The sequence below is a fragment of the Gekko japonicus genome, unplaced genomic scaffold, assembly GCF_001447785.1.
Source record: "Gekko japonicus isolate JY-2015 unplaced genomic scaffold, Gekko_japonicus_V1.1 scaffold35, whole genome shotgun sequence".
NCBI lineage: Eukaryota > Metazoa > Chordata > Lepidosauria > Squamata > Gekkonidae > Gekko > Gekko japonicus.
In genome coordinates, this window is record NW_015176453.1 from 843,369 (window position 1) to 870,093 (window position 26,725).

Here is a 26,725-nt window from a genome sequence, read left to right on the forward strand (position 1 = left end):
CCAAAAGCTATATAGGAAGAAAAAGTCCTTTAGTCTTCCCTTGCCTGTCTTATTTCTGTCTTCTCACGTTGGCCTGGGTGTGTGAGTGACACCTCTCTTGTTTTGCAATGCGCTGAGGTTACAGCTTTTGAAATTCTGCATTCTGTGTAAAACATTTTGAGGGGAGGGTCACAGCGGGTTGAATCCCACAGAAATAACAGAAGGGGCTGGTGGAGAAGATCTTTCTCCACTTCCTTTCGCTGCCTGCTGCTTGTTCTCCAAATCCCCTTCCTGAATTAATCAGTTTCAGTCTTGGTACAGAAATTCCTATGATTTCAGACTTATGTGTCCGAGGGAGCTTCAGCCTGTTATTTTAAATCTAATCATGGCGGCTAGGCTGGTTTATGCCTGGGTGGTGCAGGCGGGAATGGAGGCATCGTGCAGTCCACTCTGGGGGTCAAATATGCTAGCTACGCCACTGCTCTGCTTCTTACCTGCCTTGAAAGTTCCTTGTTGGGGTTGCTATAAGTCCACTGTGACTTGAGAGCACTTTATACCCGTACAAGGTAGTTTTCCAGTCCCCATCTACCAGGAAAAAACTGAACATTTTTTTTAGATGATAAATACCTATTAAGAAGGGTGGGCTCTCCTGCTGCCATCTGGTATGCCTCACAGCTCCCTTACTCGTGGCACCTGTGCTCCATCTAGCACTACATTCTAGTGTTACTGGCAGTCTGCTTTAATGGTGCTCGTCTAAGGCATCCCATAGGAAGCTGCTTTATTGCTCTTGCTCATAATAACCATCATCCAAGAGCACTCCCTGCAGTCTTGTTGCCCAACATGTTGTCAATTCCAAAAGCTATATAGGAAGAAAAAGTCCTTTAGTCTTCCCTTGCCTGTCTTATTTCTGTCTTCTCACGTTGGCCTGGGTGTGTGAGTGACACCTCTCTTGTTTTGCAATGCGCTGAGGTTACAGCTTTTGAAATTCTGCATTCTGTGTAAAACATTTTGAGGGGAGGGTCACAGCGGGTTGAATCCCACAGAAATAACAGAAGGGGCTGGTGGAGAAGATCTTTCTCCACTTCCTTTCGCTGCCTGCTGCTTGTTCTCCAAATCCCCTTCCTGAATTAATCAGTTTCAGTCTTGGTACAGAAATTCCTATGATTTCAGACTTATGTGTCCGAGGGAGCTTCAGCCTGTTATTTTAAATCTAATCATGGCAGCTAGACTGGTTTATGCCTGGGTGGTGCAGGTGGGAATGGAGGCATCGTACAGTTCAATAAAAGAAAAAATTGCCGTATAGAAGAGGGGGGAGTTAAAAAATTATCCACTCTGGGGGTCAATATGCTAGCTACACCACTGCTCTGCTTCTTACCTGCCTTGAAAGTTCTTTGTTGGGGTTGCCATAAGTCCACTGTGACTGGAGAGCACTTTATACCCATACAAGGTAGTTTTCTGGTCCCCGTCTACCAGGAAAAAACTGAACTTTTTTTTTTAGATGATAAATACCTATTAAGAAGAAGGACACAAATACCTTTCTCTCAAATCAGACCAGATTCTGGTCAATAGTTTGCTATAACTTAGGTTCCTCTGATTATGAAGATTAGTCCTATGACTATATTGTACAAAATGTATAAATAAGTGCCGCTCGATTACCCATGTTGAAGTGAAGGCTGCTTTGCGTGTCACCTTTTCCCACACTGAGACTACATTTGTGTCAAAAAATGTAACCTGTTAAAAATGTCTTAGATTTGGAATCTAGAAACTCACAACACAGTGCATGAAAAAGCCCGGCTTGCTTGTTTGATTTGTAATGCATTCACACATTATATGTTTGAAGGTGTTTAAACATTGAACTTATAGGAATAACTGTGTGATTAGAAGTTTTGTTCTTTTGATGCTTTGTTTGTAGAACATAAACTTCTAGTGCTCGTGTTCTGTTTGCCTGTTATTTTCAGAGCTGTGGCTTTGCTCATAGTTTGCTTTATTTTCCAGGTTGTGCATACACACAAGCCACAGTTCATGGCACTACACTGTCAAGAGTTTGGTGGGAAAAACTACGAAGCATCCATGTCTCATGTGGACAAGTTTGTTAAGTAAGTGATAAGAAAAATTTATGGCTTTTTCATAGAAGTACAAAAGTAACTTTTAAAAAGAAATACAAGTTGTTTTTTTCTCTTCACCTCATTGATTAAGCATAGCAAATACTGGGCTTGATTCATGTATTTATTTTTTATAATGCTTTAAGGCTTCTTCGAATTCTGGCTGCCTACAGATAGGGAACAAAATCCACGTAATACCTTTTATTAGGTAGGCTGAAATAAAGGCTATGACATGGTTTTTCTTTCTTGTTCTGGATTTTTCATGGGCCAATAAGGCTGTTTATGCTGGGGGGAGGGGGATGACTACAAACAAGCCACTTCAAATGCAGCTTTCCTCATTTTGATAAGAGTGACACATATTGGCCAAGGGTTGAAGAATGTTCAGGTTTGCGAATATACTTAAGTTTTAAGCTTTGATGTACAGATCTTGAAACTTGATACATCTTAGAGTTTTGCATTTTTTCCAGTATCTGCTTGCCCCTTTCCCTTTGAATTCATGAAAGACAAAGTAATTTACACTGTAATCCTGTGCTGAATTTCTCCAATGTAAGCTCACTGAAATCAACGGACTTCAACTGGAATAGGATTGTGCTCCATATGATTGGCTGTTAGTTTTTGTGTTCCGGAGTCTGGGGAGAGAAAACAGAAGCCACCGACATCAACCCCAGTGCAAACACTTCTTGCTTTTAGGTGACTGACTAAAGATGTTTCACAGCATTTCCTGTCTTTTACAATCCATTGTGGGCGGTGCTTTTACTAGAGAGAAGGATTTGTTGAACAAACGTGGCAAGCTTCTCAAGTTCTATACTATTCCTTAGTCTCTATTTTATAGCTTAAATAAAATTTCCTTTTGAATTGCGGGCTCCTCACCTGATGTTGTCCGGATGCAATGACGACAGTAGGTGAGGGCAAGAGGGGTGTTAAGCAAGGAGAATTGTTTCTTGTTCCTCCCCTCCCCCCTGGTCACATGTTGGTACTGCAGAGGGCAAAGAGGTTTCCGTTTGAAGAATTACCCAGCAGAAGGTGTCAGTTCTCTTCTGTCACTGACTCTTGATCCTAGCTAATGAGTAAGGAAGACGGGTCAGATGGTGCAAGCGTTAGCATCTTTAGAGTATGTGCTTAGAATCAGGCAACAATTTAAAGCAGCAGGCTAACTGTTGGAAAAGGCAATGTCTGGTGTACAGAGAAGAAGAGAAGACCCTGCAGGGGGCAGCAAGAAGACAATTAGCATAGTGAGGTCAGCACCTTCTCTCCTTTTAAGTGCCATGCCTTGTCTGTCTCCAGATTGCTACTCTCAGGGTAATGTCCCCCTTCTTGGAAGTTCCATACCCAATCTTAGCCTGCCTCTTAGCTAGAAATGTAGTTAGGAGCCTATCTCTGCCTCTCCTCTTTTCTATCAAGTATGTTAATTCCTAAATAAACCTTTATCTGCTCTTTAATCAGGTTGTGCACCGTTGCTGTGTTAATTACTCTGCCAACACTCACAAAATACCGACTTATAAGCATTTGGTTATTGTTGGATTTCTATCTTTCATATGAATTTCAGCTAATAATAATAACAGTTCTTGTGGCAGAAGAATGATTAATGCTATCACTTAACAGAACATATTGAAATCTTGGATTTCTGGGGCATGTATGTATAACTGCTTTGTTGCCTAGTACTGATGTTAGAAATATAGTCTTTTAGTTGGAACTCTTGTCTAATTTATGCTTACCATGGTTTAAACTTACCTTACTCTGTACATCAACCCAACTGGTCCCATCTCCATTCCCCTTCTAACTCCATGGAAACCAGTGGGTTTAGAAGGGGGTGCATCTCAAGAATCAGGAAGCGGAAGAATTTTTTGCAGACTGGATAGATCTTAAAGAATATCTGGAGAAATATTGGGATGTGAAGAATAATCTATTTTGCTTTGATAACTATTAGAGATAGAAGGATATTTAGAGTTAGTTCAAATGTGTAAGAATAATAGCTTAAAGAAATGTTACCGTATAAGTTTAATTATTGATGTGGGGAGAAGAGAGAAGAAAATAGAAGATTTGGAAGGGAGGTGGGAGCACTGCGGGAAGCCGGAAGGGGGGAGAGATGGGGAGAAAAGGATATAAGATGGATGCTAAAATGTTATATTGGTTGACTTGATGTTATATCCAAATAAAATTGTTTTTAAAAAAGAAGAAGAAGGGGGTACATCTCTTTAGGATTTCACTGTTAGAGAGTAATCCCAAGGTTAACCAGTCCAGTGTGTTACTTATGCTGGAGTGATTCCAGCTTACTTGGTCAGTATATTTACTCTGCCAGCAGAGAAAAGAGCCAACCCCAAGGAACCGAGAGGTGGGTCACTCATGCTGATAGGCTGCTCCAGGCTCCATTAAGTTTGCCCAGCATTCCCCTGGGTATTTCTTCACTGTATTAATGGGGTTACTTGTGGCTACCTGCTGCAATTCATCCCAACAATCCTTGTTCTCCATATCCCCTATCTGTCATGCAATCTGTATGACTTATTGTCCTTGTGCATATTTATCCTGTGCTTTGTGAGAGAGGTGTGGAGGTGTGGAGAATCCAGGTCACTGCTTGTGCAGTGCAGTGCAGTGCAGTGCCGGAGATGATTCTGAGCAGAGCAGTGATAATATGTTGTAACAATGTTTGTTTTCATCCGTTGTTGTTTGGGCAAAAACCCCTTTCTCTAAAGTTTCAGTCACCACCATGCCAGTGTATCTCTGAGGTGTGTACCAGTGCAAAGGCTTAGTTGCCATCCCTGCACTAGCTCTGGGCTGAAATCCCAAAAGGGATGCTTTACTGTTTGCAACAAAGGGTATCAAGAAAGCTATTGTCCATTGATGCCTCTTGTGGCAACAAATAATGTTCTTATGGTGAATAAATGGCCTGCTACCACTTTCCCAGCTGGCCTTAGTGTAAAGGTATCTAGCACAGCCATTCTGATCAGTCAGGTACTCCTAAAGAACTCTCTAAGGTGTGGTCTTCTGCCTATGGGCTGGGACCCTCAGGTGAGTTGTGAGCTCCTACAAAGCCACCATTTGCTTTTTGGAAGGACATAGTGCTAGTATGCTTGCCTAGAGTGAAAGGGCACCACACCTCCTGATTTTCTTTACATGCATGCAGAGAGGAGCAGCAGGACAGCAAGGTGAAGACACTCAATGGTAAAGAAGATTCCTCCATGGCTCCACCCCTTGACTTGGTCCTTACTGTGTGACACCCCCCTGGTGTCCAGTTCGTATTTGCTGTTCCCAGTTGTCTTGGTCTGCTTGGCACGCATCTGGCCTTGACTCCAGTGAGGTCATAGGTAGTTTTCGCTCCCCCCTCTTCCTATTATATGGCTATGTTGACTGTGGGGTTATGTGACTTCCTGTCACATGCTTACAGCTCAATTCGATCCCTAGACAGGACTTACTGGCTAAGACACTTCTGCTGCACCGTTTCCCATGGCTCAGAGCTGAAGACCATCGTCCTGAGGCACTGATTCTCACCCAGAGGGTTGGGATCACGGGGAGGGATTTGGGGGAACAAGAATAAAACACTTGTGTGCCAGAGTTTGTGTTTACATGGAAGCAAACGATAAATACAGTTTTAAAAGTATGACAAAGTTCACTTTTTCTGACGTCTGTTCCCTGAGACGCCTGTACTTGATTGGCATCCACTCAGTTCAGCCCAGTGTAAAGATATTAAGTTTATTCTCTGCAGGTTCGTTGTTTCTGTTGCAACCATCAATACGAATTCCATTTTTATAAGTACAGTATTACAAAGTAATCAATCCCCCCTGCCATTTCAGACCCTCAGTTCCCCCTGCATGCTGTTCCTAACAGTCCCCTGAGACCAGGAGCAGCATTTTACGGAGTTCAGTGGGCTTCCGTAGGGGGGGGGGAAGGACTTTGTTCTGTGAACAGAAGTGGCTTCTGTGGGCAAAAAACCATGTTTAACTCCTACCCTATTTTATTATTCAAATGGATAATTTGAGCAGCAGTTGCTGAGGGCCATCCTGTGAGTTTGTGTCTGCATTAATGTTGGAGCCCACATCTGCCAGATGTGACACAGCCCACAGGCTCAGTTGAGAAGCTCTGAAAATAAGCATTGCCTCTCAAGCGGAATAAATCCACACTGAAGGCTCTGTGCTTTGTGGGGGAGAGCGCTGGAGCGAGGGTTTCCAAACCTCCAGGTATAGCCTGGAGTTCGTCTGGGATTGTCCATGGCTCTCTAGTCTGCAGAGATCCATTTCCCTGGAGGAAATGGCAGCTCTGGGGATAGCATCACGTCCCTGTTTAGACCACCTCAGAGTCTTCAGGAATTTCCCAAGCCAGAGTTGTCAACCTTACTTTGGGCTCGATTTGTATCCATAGCCCGAACATGTAAAATCTCCCCCTCAGGGCCATAAGTGTGGTACTGATAAGTTGAATGATTCAGCTGGATACTTAGTTTAACATATTGCCGCTCTTGGCGCTCACATATCTTGCTCATGCTGACTTCTCTGTATTATACCTATTCGTGAACCTGCGTGGATGTCCCTGTTGTTGAACAGCAGTGAAATAGGTTCAGCTTGGTCATCAGAGGCAATTGGGGTGTGCAGACCTTTTGTCCATTGTTTGTTTAGCTAATAAGACATTGCTTGAATTCTTTGATATATCTCTTCCCCCTCCAATTCATGCAGGGTCATTTCGTAAACTTGCATAAGAGCACATGAAAGAATTTATCTCTCCTTTTGTGTTGAAAGAGTGCCCTCTACTGGCTTCATTAGAGAAATAGTTGGTGTCTTTTTGTTGATTTACTGTATTATGAATAAGTTGGGGGGGGAGTAAAATAGGAGATACACTAATAATAGCTCATTCTGTGGTTAATCCCCCCCCCCCATTCAAGAATTTGATGCACAGTTAGAATGCCTTTGAAGTCTTCTTCAGTTTGGTGTAGTAGTTAAGTGTTTGGTGTGAGAGCCAGTTTGGTGTAGTGGTTAAGTGTGCGGACTCTAACCTGGGAGAACCGGGTTTGATTCCCCACTCCTCCACTTGCACCTGGTTGGATGACCTTGGGCAAGCTGTAGTTCTGAGAAGAGCTGTTCTTGGAAAAGAGCAGTTTCTGTCAAGAGCTCTCTCAGCCCCACCTACCTCACAGGGTGTCTGTTGCGGGGAGGGGAAGGAGTTTGTCAGCCGCTCTGAGACACCTTTGGGTAGTGAAGGGCAGGGTATAAATCCAATCTCTTCTTCTTCTTTTATTAATAAATAGGCACTTGTGTGTGTTTAATGTCCGGAGAGGATATTTACTGTGCATCCTTTTGTGTCTTTCAGAGAATTGCTATCAAGTGATGCAATGAAAGAATACAACAGAGCCCGGGTTTATCTGGATGAAAACTACAAATCACAGGAACATTTCACGGTAAAATATCATGTGCGGCTTCATACTCAGTTCATGTATGTAAAGCGTTAATTCTTCATCTTCCAGTGCGGCATGCCTGAGAGCCATCGAAGGTGGTGAGGATTACACTTTCAGTAAACCTACTACAAGCACGGATATATACATTCACAAGGGTGAAGGAAGCCACAGTGAAGGAAGCTACTTGGCAGGATCTGATATCATGGCAGCATTTTACAAGGGAAAACAATATCTGTTAAATGTGGCATGAGACCAGTGAAAGGTTAAGTGCCCACAATTTCTGTGTCTAAAGACGAGCTCTAACCCTGGTGGCTGTTGGGTAAGCTGATAGAAGCAAAAACAATGGCTGCTTTCAAACATCACAAGCAAGCCATGGTTTGTCCATGATGAGAAGGAGCCAAATTGCAGTTTAGTTCTAATCCAGGAAGTGTCTGATCTTCTATGATTCACAAATAGAGAGGAGAGGGGGAGTATATGATTTCCTGGCTTATTGTTCCAGGTGGGTAGCCATGTTGGTCTGAAGCAACAGAAAAAAGTTTGAGTCCAGTGGCACCTTTAAGATCAACAAAGTTTAAATCTGGGTATAAGTTTTTGTGTGCATGATATAATGAACAAATTATGGTTTATTTATGATACCCTAAAAGCAATCAATGTTGGATACAAGTTCAAGAAGTACTGGATTGAGATGTGACTGGCAATTGGCTCAATAATTCTAACTTACTTCAATAGGCCTTTGTTGTGCTACTATTTTTCTTTTCATGGCCTCAGTCCTCCTAGAATCATAGCGTTGGAAGGGACCTTCAGGGTCATCTAGTCCAACCCCTGCACAACGCAGGAAATTCACAAGTGCCTCCCCCACACATACCCCAGTGATCCCTGTTCCATGCCCAGAAGATGACAAAAAGGCTCCAGGATCCCTGGCCAGACTGGCCTGGAGAAAAATTGCTTCCTGACCCCAAAGTGGAGATCAGCATTTCCCTGGGTGTGTAAGAAAGGGCCACAAGAACTAAGCACTAATGCAACTCTTCCTGCCCACCGTCTCATGATCTCCCTTGATCACTATTATCCATTGTCTTTAGTTTAAGAGAATTGAATCTTGGGCACTAGCTGCCCCTTCTGAGGTGCGTAGGCAATGCTCTTAGAGGTTGGTGGTATGTGGCAGTGGTGGCTGAGCTTCTGGGGCTATGGCTGTAGCACTGTGCAGTTGTGTGGCTACTAAATAACTAGTAGAAGCAAGTGTAAGCATGGGATGATAATGTCACTTGCTAACACAACATTCTACTAGGGGTGTGCAACCCCCCCACCTTTTTTGGGGGAGGTTCCAGGTATATTGAACCCAAAAAATATTGGTATTTCCTGATATTCCTGAATCCTAATACTGATATGGTATTCAGATTCGGTAAATATTCAGGATTGCTAAATTTTTCAGCTCCATTATACACTAGGGGAACCATTGTAGTCAATGGTCCTCCTAGAGTATAATGGAGAACTGTTCTTTGAAGTAGAGTCAGCACATTTGCAGCATAGCTGCTGGTGTCTCTCTTCAGTAAATCCCACAAGTTTAAAAAAGATTGGACCAGGGGGTCCAATTCTGTGGGCCCTCAAAGTAGGTGCCCCCATCCTCTGTTGCTTTCAATGGTAGAAAAAAAGACATTTAAAGGGATTGTGGTCCCTTTAAACACCTTCTCCAAGTGGCAAATTCACCTGGAAGGCATTTGGAGGGACTGTGAGCCTTTTAAACACATTCTGGGTGAACTTGCCGTGGAGTTGCAGGCTTGGAGAAGGCATTTAAAGGGACCACAATCCTTTTAAATGCCCTTTCAGTTCAGCTATCCAGCGGCCCTGAAAATCCTGAAATGCAGCCCCATTCGGTAACCAGCTCTAAAAATACCATCTTGGTTTATGTTGAATGCACACCCCTACATTCCATTAGCCACTTAGTAGCTGTGTTCCTGCATGATGCTGCAGCAAGGGCCCTGGATGCTGGGATCCAAAAGTACCCTTGTGGAAATGGGAGGCACCTCTATTTGAACAGAGTCCCTCTTCTGATTCTTCTTTCCTTCTGAAGCTCCCACCCTTGCAACATGCTGTGCTATTGCAGAGGTTTTTCTGTCTCTCAGAAGCATCTTCTTAGAGGTGCAGGGCCTGTAGCGTAAAGCACCAGATAGGGAATACTCCATTTCTTGGGTAGAACTTCTCTTGTAGTTCAGTGAACCACACAATAATAAATTGTACAGAGTTTTCATCTGAAGAGAGTATGGCAGTATTATTACCAGTGCACATAAACACACATGAGGCTGCCACATACTGAGTCAGACCATTGGTCTGTCAAGGTCAGTAATGTCTATGCTGAAGTCAGTGCATCTCAATGGAGTCAATGCATCTCAATGGTACCACGATAGCACTGAAGTACTATAGCGGTTTAGCACTATAGCGCTCACCGTAGAACATTTTTTAAAAAGTCCAAGGAAGATTGAGCAGCGAAAAAGGGCGGGGGGAAAGTGGCATTGTAGGAAGTGCTATGGACATTTTAAACAGCATGCCACAGCAATTCAGAAAGCGTAGCCAAGGAGTTGAAAATGGGGGGGGGGGGCCATTTCCCTCAAAAATGGCTCAACCACGTTTTGCGAACTTGACACAAGCAGGTTTGTATGAACAGGTAAATAAATTCTGCTAGCAGCCAGTTACTAAAACAAGTCTGTCTGAAATAACAGAAAAAAATCCATTAGCAACTAGTTACTAAAACGGAATACAAAGGCAGTTTGAAAGGGTCTCCAGGGTCTCAAGATGGTCACCTCGAAATTAGACTACTGCAATGCTCCTTACATGGGGCTGCCCTTGTCCCAAATCTGGAACCTACAGCTTGTGCAGAATCCAGCAGCCAAGTCTCCCTTGGAGGGAGCACATTCAGCCTGCGCTGAAAGCACTGCACTGGCTACCTATAGCATACTGGGTTCACTTCAAGGTGCTGGTTCTTACCTATAAAGCCCTATATGGCCAGGGGCTTGCATACCTGAGGGACCACCTTTCCCCATATGTTCCCCAGAGAGTACTGCATTCTGGATAATAAAATCTCCTCACTCTTCCTGGCCTTAAAGACATCAGGCTAGCCACAACCAGGGCTAGAGCCTTCGCCGCAGTGGCACCGTTTTGGTGGAATGAGCTCCTGGAGGACATCAGGGCCCTGTGGGATTGATCACAATTCCATAGGGCCTGCAAGATGGAGCTCTTCCGCCAAGCGTTTGAGTAAGATGCCATATTAAAGTACTAACATCAACTGGGTTAGATAGGCCCTATCGTCCATCTTGGCTGCCTGTGCCCATACTGTGAAACAATATGCCTAGGAGCCAGACACCAGCCGTACAACTATTGCTGATTTTACTGTGACCGATTAGAGAAATCTTTGCCATCACATATTTGTAGCACCTTCGGAATGTGTTTTTATGATATTAATTGTTTTTATTTATGGCCCTGTGAGCTGCCCTGAACCTGCTTCGGTGGGGAGGGCAGGGTATAAATCAAATAAATAAATAGATAAATAGAGGTGTTCTCTCTACCTGATCCTTTGAACTGGAGGTGCCAGAGATTGAACCTGTGACCTTTCATATGTAAATCCAATGCTCTCCCACTGAGCCTTGGCCCCTACCCTAATGGGACCCTTTCAAGATTTCTTAATCTCTGTCTGCTATGGCTGTACTGTCTGATAGAAAAATAACCTTCGACGGTTTTCCACTGTTTCTCTCCTTCATTGACCTTTTTTGCTATCCAAACTGAACTTTCCTAATCTGCTTGATTTTGCAGTTGGTAGTTCCTGGAACAGTTGGGGGTGGTGGTGGTGAGAAATGGTATAGAACTGTCATCATCCATCCAGAGTGATCTTCATCCGGATGTTACAGAACGTAGATACATTTACTGCATCGGGCAAAGAAAAAATTATATGATTATTAGGGTGCGTTCAGACGGGGGCTTTACATCGGTTAGGGTGCCGGTTCCAACCGGTGTACTCACCGGCGTTCACACGACGAACATCTGCCTCCTGTCCCTAACCGGTGTAAAGCCCTTTACACCGTTGCACTCTGCCACTAGGTCCCAAGTGGTGGTAAACTGAGTGCAACGGTTGTAAATGCTGTACCCCGGCGTCTGATCGCTCTCCACCGTTGCACAGCCATTTCCGTCGGAAGCCTGAGGCTTCTGGCTTTCTCCCACCATTTATTTTTTAAACTAAGCGATATGCGCTTGGGCAAAGCTTCGCCCTGAGCATTTGTTTAAAATAAAAGAAAGAAAGCCCTTACTTCACCTATCCGGAGGAGTCCGGGACTACAGGGAGGCCAGGTTGGGCTTTAAACTTTAAAGGTAAGTCCTTACCTTTAAAGTTTCAATGTAAGGGGGGGGGTTGAGCATGCGCAAAGATCGCCATTCTGTGAATGGCTGCCTATGCGCATGCTCAAGCTGTGTTTTGTTTTTTTTTTAAAAAAAACCTCGCCGACGCCTGCAGCGTGTGACCGGGCATTCAACGATGGGAACTGCAAAATGGAGGTAAGTCTGATCGTGTTTCTGCCGGCATAAACTGCACCGGTTCCAACCAGTGCAGTTTATGCCGGCAGAAAGCCCCCTTAATGTGTTGATAGTGGGAGGTAAGTGAGGAGCCATTTTGTTAGGGCAGCGGGAAGCTATCTTGGGGGAAGTTACCAAAACCTAGAATTTTAGGGTGTTTCTGTAATTGGTTATTGGACAGTGGTGTTCTATTCCTTACAGAGCCAGTTTGGTGTAGTGGTTAAGTGCGTGGACTCTAATCTGGGAGAACCGGGTTTGATTCCCCACTCCTCCACTTGCACCTGGCTGGATGACCTTGAGCAAGCCATAACTCTGGCACAGCTGTTCTTGATAAAGAGCAGTTTCTGTCAAGAGTTCTCTCAGCCCCACCTACCTCACAGGGTGTCTGTTGTGGGGAGGGGAAGGGAAAGGAGTTTGTAAGCCACTCTGAGACACCTTCAGGTAGTGAAGGGCGGGGTATAAATCCAATCTCTTCTCCTCTCTTCTTCTCTTCTACATTTATTTTCACCAGTTACTTCCTCCTTTTTCACACTCAGTTTGTACTCTCTTTAATTTCTTCCCTCTCCATTTGTACAAGCTTATCAACTCCCATGCCTATCTGTGTGCCTTATGAACCACACCCTGTAGCCTGAAGGAAGCGGTCTTCCTTGCTTAAACCACTTCCTTCTCTTTTTTTAAAAACCCTTCAGGACCCATTCCTTTATCCACACCTTTTCCAAACCACCTTAAACTTTCACCTTGCTTGCCCCACTGCTGGGATCTGACTCTCCACCATTTATTTGATGTTCTGTGGCTATTTCTGGTTCCATGTCAGTTCTAGTGCACCGAAGCAGAGGCTTAATTAGTCATTAGTTTTCCTGAGGAAATAGGCGAGGGACCGTATTGGTTGCCATGGTGTTCTTTCTTTAATAAGTAAAGACAGCTGCCTCCTGGCTACAAAAGAAGCACCATGATTCTGTTTGTTGCTGGCTTGGCAAGGGTGCCCCCAGATAAACTTTAACATGGCATCTGGCTAGAGGACTAGGAAAAGCAGCTGAGATGAGCCTCAATGCTGTGGTTTGGAAAAAAGAAGCACTGCAGCAATCAGGAGGGAGGAGGTGAGGGCCCAACAGATGCAAATGGGGAGAAGAGAACTGGGAGGGGCACATGGAATTGAGAGGGCTGTGTGTGTGTGTGAGAGAGAGAGAGAGAGAGAGAGAGATGAGCTTGGGCATTCATGAGAATGCTTATAGTAAGCCCAAGTCCTCTTGGTATCATTTCAGTTCAATGTGGTCACTTCACCATTGTGTCATTTGTTGCATATACAGAAACCATTAATGAACTCCAGGCACAATTTCAAATGATCTTCAGTGGATCAAAGCTAACAAGATTCTATTGGAGAATGCAGTCTTTCGTCCTTGTGCCACTTTTAGTTGAACAATCTAAAATAATGAAGATAAAGGTCTAGGGGTTAATTTCTTTTAAACACCTTCGAAAACCAGAGAAGGGAGGAAAGAATATTGAAGGAGATGTAAGCCATACAACCCAGTGTTCTGTAGTACTTTTCTGTTATGGGTGTTTTTTTAAATATAATTTTTAAAAACATCTGTGCTGAATTGCCAGGCCAAGTTCTTAGTTAATTAACCATGTAAGTTTAAAATAGTCAATTCAATCTGCATAAATTTGGGTATAAATAAAACTGTAGTTTTGAAGGGGGAACGTTCTTTGTTTTTAACTGAAGCATGCATGTGTTGCAGCAGGCACTTTTTCAGAAGAGGCATTCTTTCTTTCTTGAAAGAGAAAGAAGGGGGGAATGCTTCTTCCAAGAAAGTACCCTGCCACCTGTGGATTTGAAGTACTTGGAATGATTTTTTTTTTTAAAAAAACCAACCGCTCAATTAACCAGTGGGTCCTTTTTAATCAATTGACAAATGTTAATTGATTGATTGATCAATTAACTTTTACAGGCATGGTTCTTAAAGGTAATGAATCGTACGCTAAAATGAGTCTGTGCTGACTAGTCCCTAATTTGATGTTTACTTTGCAAGTAGCACATTTGCCAGTAGATTACATGACAGAAAAATTCACTATCCTAATGCTGTTTTTCTGATGCCCTAGCTACTGTATTTTCCCAACCCACTTTCCTTCTCCCCCAACCCAGGTCCTCTGTACAACTTTCTGTTTAATCTGTTTGGTAGGTTTATCGGCATCCATGATCTCATATTTTCAGATATAGCGTTATGATGTCATCAACAAAATCCTGTGTGCCACAGCTCAGTCCAGTTATTCAGCAAATAAGGTTTGGGGTTGTGAGGACAAAAAGGAACAGGGGAATCCTTTTAAAACAGCAGGGATGTGTTTTCAGCAAGGGCCAAAATGCTGAAGTTTAAATATAAAATAAAGCTATGAATTAGATTACAAGAGACCTGCTAGGAGTCAAAAAAGGGAAGGAAAATACTCCTTGTTCCCACTGTGATAAATTTCAGTACCCTGAGCTAATGTGACCCTTTACAAGGGGATAGTAACTGTTGTAAAACATAGAATAACATTATTAAATACAGAACATTATTTTACCTTAAAATTATGTTCTCATTATTACAAAAATGGTAAAGTTAATTTTTGTTAGATTAATGGTATTTGAGCAATATTTTCAGTCAGGCCTGACTCAAATAATTGGTCATTAATTGAAAAAGGAAATTGAATTGAATTTAACTGGCACATAAATCCTGAGTGGTTTATTAATGGGTCTCAGAAAATATCGGCTTGTTCCCAGAAATGAATGGAGCATTCTGGTTCTCTTGAGCATATTAACTGTGGCAGTTGGGAGTTTTGCTAAATAACATAACATGATTTAAGAAGACCGACATAATTGAATTTAGTACAGAGGGAATTCAAATACCTGATTAGCTCCGAGAAACCGTTTTGTCTCTTTATAAGAGAAAAGGTTCTTTCTTCCCCCTTTCCTCGACCTCCAGGGCAGAATTTCCTATTCCCACCAGGAGGTGGAGCTAAGGTATTAGCTTTTACACAATATTAGCCTCTCAATAATACTGAACATAGAAAATGTTACAGAGATTAGCTGTTGCATGGCATTTGAAATTTTTGGGAGATAGTGCTCAGTGTATTTTAAGTATCCAAAGGAGATGAAATAGTGCCATTTGTTTTTAAGATCTGAAGGCCCTGGAAATTACATGAGCAAAAGAGCTGTTTTAGAAATTTAGTTGACTATGGTTATCGGAACAGTGGCCTTCAGTAGGTTACCATTTAAAATGCAGTTACCTGTCAAATACTGGATCTAAACTAAAAAATGGGTGTTCTGCAAAATGTGGTGTGAGCTTATACTTAGGCACCAGTGGCAAGTAAATGACCAAGAAAGTCACTTGGAAGATAAACATGGGATATTTTCCCTTTGTGGGCGGTTAATGTGTCATGTTTCCTGACCTAGATGGCTCAGGCTAGCCTGATCTCATCAGATCTTGGAAGCTAAGCAGGGTCAACCCTGGTTAATACTTGGATGGGAGACCAGGAAGCTGAGGGTTACTTCACAGAGACAGGCAATGGCACACCACCTCTGTTCATTTCCTGCCTTGAAACCCCTACAGGGTCACCGTAAGTTGGCTGTAACTTGTCAGCACTTTCCACCACCAGTGTGTCATAAAGGACTAACATGTATGGGTAGGTGAACCAGTAACAAGTTGTGTATCTTAATGATTCATGTGGACACTTAGCTGCAAAGCTGAGGGATAGAGAATTGGATTTTGATATGAAAGGGTTGCACTCAAACTTTAAAGCCCTTCACAACCTAGGCCTGACTTACTAGAAAGACTGCCACTCCTGGTATGAATTCATGTGCCATCTTGGGTAGGCCTTAGAGAACTGTACAGCTTTGCCTAAGCAAGGGCAAAGCATCATCAGCCTCAAGGGCCTGGTCTTTCTCAGACTTCCCTTCCTGGCCCCTCTCTGTGTTCAAGAAAGCATTTTTTTTACTTAATTTGGTTATTCTGCTGGACTTCCATTGTGAGTGGATTGGGTTGTGCTGTTGATTTATGTGGATTTTATGGTTGTATATTCAAAAAATATGTTGTGATCCACCCTGAACTTCTGGAAGGCATGGTATACTAATAAACAAACAAAACATTTAATTGACTAAATAAAAGCTCACATATCCTTTGATATCTTGATTTACACAAAGTCAAATATCCAGGCTCTTTTTGTAGCAGGAACTCCTTTGCATATTAGGTGACACATCCCTGATGCAGCCAATCCTCCAAGAGCTTACAGTAGCCCCTGTAAGAAGAGCTCTGTAAGCTCTTGGAGGATTGGCTACATTAGGGGTGTGTCGCCTAATATGCAGAGGAGTTCCTGCTACAAAAAGAGCCCTATGCATAGGCATGTTCAGCTAATTAAAAATAAATAAATAAATCACGACAGTAGAAACAAACAGGTCTTGCCACCTCTGGAATAATAAGAGATGGGGAAATCAGATAAGTGTATTGAATTAATCCTTGGAAAAGGTTATAAAATAATGCTTTTAAATCTGATATAAACTTTTAATAAAGGAAATTGATTTTCTTAATCAATGGAAGCACAGATTGTTATGGCTCACTAAAATGTATACATTGATTTAAACCACTGCTGTAACACTGACTTTCAACCATTGGGATACTTTGGTTGTTCATGTACTAAACAGTCTACCTTCTATATAAATCGGGCTAGGATAGGTTGGACAGATGTAAAACCATATTTCATTGCTCTTTCATTCTTTAGCTTAATATAAAATAAGTATATTGCACATGACAAATAATTGATCATTCTTAGTTCCTTTGTTTTCTGGTCCTATAATGGAGGTGCTTTCATAAACCTCTGGGCTTTGTGTTACTGATGGAACAGATGAAAGAGAAAACTATCGAAGGACCCCATTGAACAGGTAACATGGGCAGAGGTGGGCCTTTACAGTGCAATTCTAGAAAGAATTACTCCAGTCTAAGGCTATTGGTTTTTATCTGTTTAGACCGGAGTAACTTCTCTTTTCAAAGAGCTTTAAAAAGTAAACTCCAGTGCTTCAATTCTAAGCACACCTCCTTCGAAGTAAATCTCATCAAAATCAATAGGACTCTTCTAAGGAAACGTGTTTAAGGTTGGGCTGTAACTGAAAGCCCTTTTCTGTCATTATTTTGTTGGCACTGTTTAAAGGACTGCACCCAGGATTGCTAAAATATGATGATATACAGTATTATGCAATTGATCTTAGGTATCTGAAACTGAAAAGGGAAAATGTAAAGATACAGAGGAACTTCGTAGATCAGGCTAGTTTGGGTTGTTTTATTGCATACAAAAACTGGCTGTTGAATATGCCTTGAAGTCTTTTTATTGTAGAATCATGTTCTCTGCCGTTGTCACTGCAGGGCCTTGGGGGATACAACATACTGCAAATAGACTCAAGTAAAAGAATGTCTTAGATAATAATTGTTTGTTCTTAATTGTCCTTCTGTGGGAAGACCTTCGCATCTTCATACAGGCTTAGTATTAAAATTGGGGAAATTTCTAGGCAAAGCGACCACTGCAAAATTATTGGGGAATGCTTGAATAGTTAAATTAATAGTCATATCTTATTGATCACATTTTTATTCTGCCCTTTCTCCAAGTAGCTTACATGGTTCACCCTGTAGGTTAGGAAGACATGGTTGAGCCCAAGATCACACAGGGAGATTCGTGGAGTAGAGTTTTGAACACAGGTTTCCCCAGCCTTAGTCTAACATGCTAATCACTGTATCGGGGTTCCTCAGTGTGGTGCCCATGGGTGCCATGGCACCTGCAGGTAATTTCCTAGGTGCCTGCCATGTGCTTTGGGAAAGTAGATGGGCTGTTGTGAAGCCAGGACAAGGACAAATGACATCATACAAATAAAGGGTCTTTGCACCTTGACGTTCTCTCTTTGTCTATTACGCCCCCTGACCATCCGTATTTGTGTTATCCCCCCTTTTCCCCTTTGGGCTTCCTCTGTGTGCGTTTATCCCCCTTGGGCTACTTCTGTCCGGATGTGTGTGTGTATATCCCACATCGCCCATAGGGGTGTGCATTCGGCTATAGCCAAACTGAAAAAATACCTGAAAAATACCTTGTCGGTATTTTTCGGATATCATATAAGCTGAATACAGATCTGTATTTGGCTACCGGTATAGCTGAACTCGAAAAAGCCATAATTATCCGGCCTTTTTTCAGGTTTATTTTGCTATACTGAAAAACCTAACAGCCACCTGAGCCGCCAGTCAGCTGTTGGGTTTAAATGCCTTTCTTTCCCTTCCCGATGTGGGGGAGGGAAAGAAAGGCATTTTAAACATGCCTGGTTTCCTGCCTGATCTTCTCCAGGTGCCCTGCAGCCTTCTTTTTCTCCCCGAGAAAAGCATTTTAAACATGCCTAGGTTCCCTGCCTTCCCTTCTCCAGCTACAGTCTGTCAGCTGGAGAAGAGAAGGTGGAGAGCTGAGGCTTTCCCTAGTCAATTTCACTCCCAGCTGACTGGTGGGGAGTGAAATTGACAGGAAATCTCTGGGGCTACCAGAAGGAAAGAAGGCATTTTAACATGGCTCCTTTTCCTCTGGTAGTGTAAATCGGACCCGGATATATTCGGGAATAGCAAATATGGCCCCAATTCGACTCCTTACTGGTATTTTACTGGGGAAATTGGGCATTTACCAATTTTTTTTGGTCTGATTTACCTGAAGCCAAAAAATACCAGCATTTCCCCCCCCCCGCACACCCCTAATTGCCCACTGTCTTGTGTTTGTACGTGTGCTTGGCCCTTCCTCCTGTGGCAGTCAGCCACTTTGTCGTGGTGCTTGCCACCCTCCCGCAAAATTCCAAAGATGCCTGCCGGCTTCCAGACTTTGTGGACTCCTGCACTGCAGCATGCTTGGCACTGATTTCTCCAAGGAATCTGTAAGCATGTCCTGTGTCTGTGAAGGAGCCCAAGTGGTGATGATGGCTGTCAGGTTCTTCATGGTCCTTTTAATGGGCACTTGTATTGATTGACTAGGGGTGAATACTGATCTGTCCTGTTTCTCCCATCCAGTCACTTTAGTGCAGTTATCTCTGTGTTTCCTCCTTCAGAATTTACAGTACATGGATTCAGAGAGGCTGCTTACTCACAAAAAACAGATACTTTGCTTAAAAATGGATGGATATTCCAGTTGACATTTCTCAGTAAAATTCTGTTCCTTGAACTCATGTCTGTAGCATTCAAATAGAAAGTAAGAATGAAAATCGCAATAATTGAATAAAAGAACATAAGAAGAGCCCTGCTGGATTGGACCAATAGTCCATCTAGTCCAGCATCCTGTCCCACACAGTGGCCAACCAGTTCCTCTGGAGGGCCAACAAGAGGGTATAGATGCCGAGGTCTTCCTCTGATGTTGCCTCCTGACTCTGAGATTGAGAGGACTAGTATCTCTGAATGTGGAAGTTCTCCTCAGTCACCATAGCTAGTAGCCATTTCATAGACATCCTCATTGGAGCTATCTAACCCCCTTTTAAAGCTGTTTATTCTTGTGGCCATTACTACATTCTCTGGCAGCGAATTCCATGTTTTCATCATTCTCTGTGTAAAGTAGTAATTGGAAGATTATTACTTTTGAAAATATGTGTAGTCTTGATGGCCTCTTCCCCCCCCCCCCAATATTTTGATGGTTCAGGGTACATCTGTTCTTGCATATTGCTTAATACTCCCATCCCATTATGCACTATTACAGTCTTCACAATCTCCACATCTGCATGTTACATGAGAACACATGGACAGATCTTAGGTTCCTTTTCTTGTGCCAGTGCAAACTTACGTACCAAAACTAAAAGGCAAAAGGAATGCTTAGACGATGCAACTTAGAGAGTCTGTATTGCACAGGGCCCACTGAATGTTTTTAATTACCATTCAAAGACTAGCACAGGGTAAGGTTGCCAACTCTAGGTTGGGAAAGTCCTGGAAATTTTGAGGGGTGGAGCCTGGAGAGAGCGGGGTTTGGGGAGGGGAGAGACCTCAGCAGCAGTGTTCCCTCTAAGCTGAGTTAGTGTGAGCTAGCTCACAGTTTTTTAGCCTCCAGCTCACACACTTTTGTCTTAGCTCAGGAAGGATGGCTCCAGAGCAAACTAATTTAGGCAACAGCCAAATCGCTCGTTCACAACTTTCATGCCAGTAGCTCACAAAGTAGAATTTTTGCTCACAACACTCCGCAGCTTAGAGGGAGCATTGCTCAGCAGGGCATCATGCCACAGAATCCACCTTCCAAAGCAGAGATTTTCTCCAGGGGGAACTGATCTCTTTTGTCTGGAGATCTGTTATAATTCTGGGAGAGCTCTAAACCCCACCTGGAGACTGACAACCCTAGCACAAGTGGTTTGGGAATACATGAAGGCCATTGTCACAGTTATATCAGTTGCTGTTGTTCCTCTCCAAGTCTTTTGTACTATTTTTTCCCTCCACACTCTCCTGAAGATACTTCGCCAGCTACAGTTTTAGGCAGAAAGTCTTTGAAAGTATTAGAAAATCCCACTGTATTATTAGATGGAAATTAGTAAGAGGATTAAGCATGATCCTTCTGCTGGGGGTGCAGTTCGCTATGCCTTACATCTATGCAATGTTCATTTATTTCAGTGAGACTTCCACGCAGCAACTGATGGCATTTTCAGCGTTTGTATATGTAACTTGGCAATGATTAAAGCAGGAAAAGAACCTTTGGAAAGGAATAGATTATACTGGATGAAGTGCTTCGCCTTGGAGCAGAGCTGTCTCTCAGAACTATGTCAGATGGTAAAATCTGAAAATAATTGCTTGCAAAATAATGAAATGCTGTGCAAAGAAATTTGCTAATGCATTTGCCAGTAGACATTCAGTTAATTCATAAATAAGAGCAGCGTGACTCGCTAGAGAAATAGCATGAATGCTATTTAGTGATATGAACTGATGGGTATATGGGAGCTTGTGAATATTGCTATAATGAAGTATTGATAGCAGAAGAGAAAGTGGTGCTTCATTCTGAAAGCTCTTTTTTATATGAATATAATGAGAGAGAGAGAGAGAGAGAGAGAATCTTGAATGGCAACTTGTTTTTACTTTTCGAGTGGGATCCTTGATGGATTGGGTATATTTTCAAAACGGCTAATTAAAAGTAAGTTACTTTGCAGTCAGCCAGTCTTTAGAAGAGAAAGAAATGGGGAAAGCTTCCTCATATTTCGTAGCCTGTTTAAATAGCATTAGACTCTACAGATATTAATTAGTGAAGTTGTGTATAGATTTCTTTGCGCAGATGTAAAGCCTGCCTTATTTCCCCCCCCAGTCCTCAGGACAAGTAATATCATTTGTACAAAAAGGACTCTTGTAAAACAGCATTTATAAAAGTATACAGCATACTAACAAGTACGTTTGTTAATGAAATAGTCCCGTCCCCCCCAAGGATACTGCATGCCTGTTCAGATGAAAAAGTCTGGTACAAAATGACATCCTTCTGCACCTTGGTTTCATGCAAGTATAAGGGCTCCATTCATGGTTGAGGGAGCAGGAGCTGGCTGTGGGAAGGCATACACCTCTGCCCCTCACCATAGCATTGGTTAAGATGTCCACTGAAGTTCAGTCTGCAGGATCTAAACATGATGGGTACAACCTTGGGTTAATTGCTGGGTTCTTGCACACACATCCCTCCTCCCCTTTCAAAATTCATTAAAGACAAAGATGGAATTCTTCAGCTAACTCCCATCAGTTGTGAAGTTCCAAAATGAGGATTCTTTCTTTCCCAATAATCGCAATTCTTCCCCAGCATCAAATTATGGTTAAGACTTACTGGTTGTGGAGAGAAGAAGCCACGTTATTAAGGCAGTTATGTTCTGACGTCATAACTAATTGGGATTGGTTAAAACTTCCACCTTCAATTTGGGCACACTTGCACAAAGAGGAGGAGGAGAGGGGAGGGAATACAACAGCCTGGCGATTAATCAGATTTATGCCCATTGCAACCAAACCCCAGTGACGACAAACAGATTCTAGTTTTTGACAACGTAATTGAGTCCAACACGGACCATAACTACGTCCTGCACTAGCCAGGTTTCCTGTTTAACCCAGATTTGAAGCAGGGTTTGAAGTAAGTCAATAAAACACCGGTTAGTGATAATTGATACCAGCTTTATTCAGGGCTCTTTTTGTAGCAGGAACTCCTTTGCTTATTAGGCGACACACCCCTAATGTAGCCAATCCTCCAAGAGCTTACAGAGCTCTTCTTACAGGGGCTACTGTAAGCTCTTGGAGGATTGGCTACATTAGGGGTGTGTCGCCTAATATGCAAAGGAGTTCCTGCTACAAAAAATAGCCTTATTGCTAACCAAGGTTTGATAACTCCAAAAGCTTTTTTGTTTTCCAAATCCTTGGTGCCGTTCAGATTTCAAGTAGTGGTATGGGTGCTCCTTTTTATCCTATGGTGCTCCACTTTAAAGGCTTGCCACCACACCAGCCACTTTCAGTTGTGCCGTCCTCAATTTGTAATGTACAAAGTGGCTCTCAGATAGCCTGTGGAAATGGCTTTACCTAATATTTCGAAATCAAATGGGAATGTAGTGTTGGGGAGCAGCCATGAGTGGGCTCTGTTTGTGATTCGCCATATATATTCTTGGCACAGAAATTGTTCAGGTTGCCAACTCAGCCCTATATTCAGCTGCTTAATAAAACATCCTATTTTTTGCTGCTTCCTGGAACAGCTAAATATGAGGAATTATCAAGTACACAGAAAGCCATAATCTATGGCTGATGGGCTGCATTTGGCAAATTGTATAGAGTCTTCATTAACTGTGCTATGTACCACAATGCAGTCCAAGAAGAGGGAGAACAGATTTTTCTTGCAGAATAAGAGTATTAAAAGAGAACCTTGCTTGATCGGACCAGTGGTCCATCCAGTGTCCTGGATATAGAGGGTATAGAGGCCAAGTTCTTCCTCTGGTGTCTCCTAGTGTTGGTCCTCAGAGGTTTACTGTCTCTGAATATGGAGGTTCCCTTTAGTCACCCTGGCCAGTGGCCATCATGATGTCCACTGGCAGTGAATTCCATAACTTACTTATTCATTACAGTCAAGATGTACTTCCTTTTGTCCATCCTGCATCTCTTGTCCATCTGTTTAATTAGGTGCCTTCATTAGGTACAAATAAGAATCTCTGGATCACAGTCAGTACTTGTATGTGACCACGTCTATGTGGACAAATAAATGTATACATGTTAGGTAATTAAAATGTGATTAATAGAAAAAGGAATTATTGGTAACGTTAAAATATTTTGAACATCAATGCCTCCTGTAGTTTAAAAGACAATAAATAGTACCATTTTCTCGTATCATCTGAAGTGTGGCAGAAGTCTGCACACCATGCCAGAAAACTTTTGAAAAAAAGGGAGAAAAAAGAGAAGGAAATTAACTTCTGTCTAGTTTCTTATAACAGGCAAGGTAATTTCTTGCTCTTCGATAGTCGTATTAAAATGTCAGAACTACTTATTTGTTCCTTTGTTAAATTTAACAATGGTTGCAATGTACAAACTCAAACTAGACCCCTTTTGACACTGAGGAAATGTTTCCACTTAGTTGTAGAGAGCTTTCCAAGTGTCTATTGATCAGAGTTCTCCAACAGCACAGAAATAATGTGTCTAATTTAACTGGCCACATGGAGGAGTATAGGAAAAGCATTACTTATCCTCTGAAAGGCTTAGAACATCAATAGGAGGACATAACATTAATGACTTTCCTATACTCCAGCCTCAAAAATGGCTAAATGAGGAAGAAATTACGCATTTATTTTCCTATAATTTCACCAGTTGTCTTGTTTTACTGCACCACTATGGCATTAAGAGTGCAATGTCACACCAGACCTCTTTCCCGACAATTTGTCTGACATGCAAACTATGCAGTTCTCCCCCCCCCCCTAAAAAAAGAGGTACGGTAAGAAAAGGTAGAAAGGTTATGAAGACCTGACCTTCTCTGATAAAGATGTGGTCCTTCTAACCCAGTGCCAGCAACCTTGATGTCTGGACAGTTTCTAAGGTAGAGGCTTTCCCACCCCCCATACACCCCAGAATGGAAGATACCAAAGAGCCAGTTTGGTGTAGTGGTTAAGTGCGCGGACTCTAATCTGGGAGAACCGGGTTTGATTCCCCAGTCCTCAACTTGCACCTGGCTGGATGACCTTGGGCAAGCCATAGTTCTGATAAGAGCTGTTCTTGAAAAAGAGTAGTTTCTGTCAGAGCTCTCTCAGTTGTGGGGAGGGGAAGGGAAAAGGAGTTTGTAAGCCACTCTGAGACACCTTTGGGTAGTGAGGGGCGGGGTATAAATCCAATCTCTTCTTCTTCATGCCAGCAAAGTGTGATTTCTGACAATAAGGATCAAATTATTTTTATTGGTTTTATGTAAGCTGCCCTGAGCCTGCTTTGGCATGGAGGGTGGGGTAAAAGTTAAATAAATAAATGAGACAAAGTGCAGGACATGCCATTGCCACTGAAACCCTGCACCCAGTTCTCTTTGAAAAACAAATGTGTGGCAAAGTGTCAATGTATTGTGTATCCCTCTGCCCCCCCCCCCCATTAAGATTTTGGGGCTATCTGTGGGCAAGAAAAGGTTTGCTCCCCAGTACTTCTGAAAGAACTGCTATTATCCAGTAGAGGTTGCAAGTTGCTGATGTTGTGTTGAGCTGTTTTGAGCTGAGAGCTTTATGTGACCACTAGTGGTGTTCTGTAATGGTCGCTTTTGGGACTGTCTTGCAACAGGTTTTCTCTGGGTACAATTCTGGCTTTGTTAATCTATTTCTTGACTTTATAAGGTGGATATTTTAGTTTCAAAAAGATTTGTTGTAGATCTCTCAGATGGGAATCTCTGTCTGTAGGACTGGAACAGATGAGGCTGTAGCATAGAGCCTGGCTCTGTACAATGGATCCTTTGGTGTGTTTAGGATGGTAGTTGGAGGCATATAGATACATTTGTTTGGTCAGTAGGTTTCCGGTATAAATTGGTTTTCAGGGCTTAACAGAGATATCGGGTTCTTATCTCACTATACATGCTAAGTCATTCAGTTTTCACATCTGTTTGTTAGCTCTTTTATTATTCATATTCCAATTTGCTGCTAGTCACAGGTTTTACCAACTGCTTTAATCCAATCTTAGCTATACTTATTGCTCAGTTACTTGACTCCAATTACCCTTCCTGGCAATTAACCCCCCCCCCCCTCCCCCTCTCTACCAATATGTAATGGTTGGTGAAGTCTGTTTCAATGTATTTGAAGTGTGCATGCACATGAAAGCTTATATCCAGAATTAAACTTTGTTGGTCTTAAAGGTGCCACTGGACTCAAACTTTGTCCTGTCCCTTTTATGCAGAATTTTCTAAATTAAAATTAAAAAAAATCTTTCCCCACTTCTTTGCTTTACTACAGAGTTAATTTACTCTCCCTGGATTCGTGTAACATATTCCTACTCTAGGGTAAGAATAAGAGAGAGTACCTACTTAGTATATCCTAAGGGAAGTTCTGTGATCCCCTTTCACTGTTTATGGGACTTTCCAATCTCACACAGTAATCAGGCCTTTTTAGATGAGTAACTTTCCTCGGTCATCAAGGTGCACATCATGGAACATGCAAACAATTGCAAAAGGTAAAACACAGTATAAACAGAGGGGGGGGTATCAGTTTTCATATAGAAAAAAACAGAAAGATAGACATAATTTGAACCTGTATTGTGGGCCTGCCTAGTGGTAAGTTTTTTGAGCCGGCTCTAAGACATGGAAGACTTGTAAGCCAGTAAAGCAGTATACTTAGCAGGACAAAACAACATCCCCCCCCCAATGGATGGTCTGAGCTTGTCCCCCTTACCCCAAATAGCAAAATAATGCTTTTTCAAAAGGGTAAGTTTGGAGGCAGGATTTCACTTTGGGACTCTTGGTCAGTAAGGAGCCTGGTGCCACATGTAGATTTGGGAAGAGCTTATTAGCTTTGTAGTTGGTCCTTCCAGATGTTTTGTTAATTGCTAAAGTTTCACGAGGATGAAAAGATTAACTGTTAAGGAGCAGTTGTCACCTGGCTGGGCACATCACAGTTATTTCAGTAGATACTAAATATCTCTATTTTTTATTGTTACAAATTCTGCCCCCATTTTCAGTGTCTTAGGGTCTCTTTCATTTAACAAGTTTTGCGTAGTTTGTTTCTTAACATGCAGGCATTTCAAATGCTTCAGAAAAAGTGGTTGGTGGCCCTGGTCACACGGGAGGATTTGCCCCGCAAAACGGACTGTTTGAGGGCGGATTAAACTGGTGCGATCAGATGCCAACATCTGGCAAGCGGCACGCACCTGCCCCCAGCCCGTCGCTACTTGCAGAAAACGTGAATTTAAAAGAGACCTGCAAAAGACTACTACTTACTGGGAAATGTGCAGCATGGGCAGCCGTGTGATTGCCGACGCGCCTATATCCCGTGGTATAATAATAATAATAATAAAAAAATAATAATATCTTTCGATTTATTAATCGCTCAATCCTGCAGAGCTGCTGGCTCTGAGCGATTTACAGTTACACATATTAACAAGGGACTAACAATGATTCATAGGGGGTAAGGGAGGACAACATATAAATCTTTTTAAGTCGCACACGTTTGCAGCTGACGGGGATTTTGTTCAGCTGTAGACTTAGACATGTTCCGGACGGCATTCACTCGGCTTGGCTTGATGACGTCAGTTTT

General features: G+C 42.5%; 1 protein-coding gene across 2 annotated transcripts in view; it reads left to right on the top strand.

Moving 5' to 3' along the window:
* The window catches only part of INPP5A (inositol polyphosphate-5-phosphatase A), a 355,150-nt gene that overhangs the window by 117,648 nt on the left and 210,777 nt on the right, over nt 1-26,725 (top strand). For both annotated transcript variants that reach the window (XM_015426891.1, XM_015426890.1), the window contains exons 3-4: nt 1,975-2,075; nt 7,374-7,461. In XM_015426891.1, the coding sequence (XP_015282377.1) occupies nt 1,975-2,075; nt 7,374-7,461 (189 nt within the window). The remainder of the gene's footprint in view (nt 1-1,974; nt 2,076-7,373; nt 7,462-26,725) is intronic.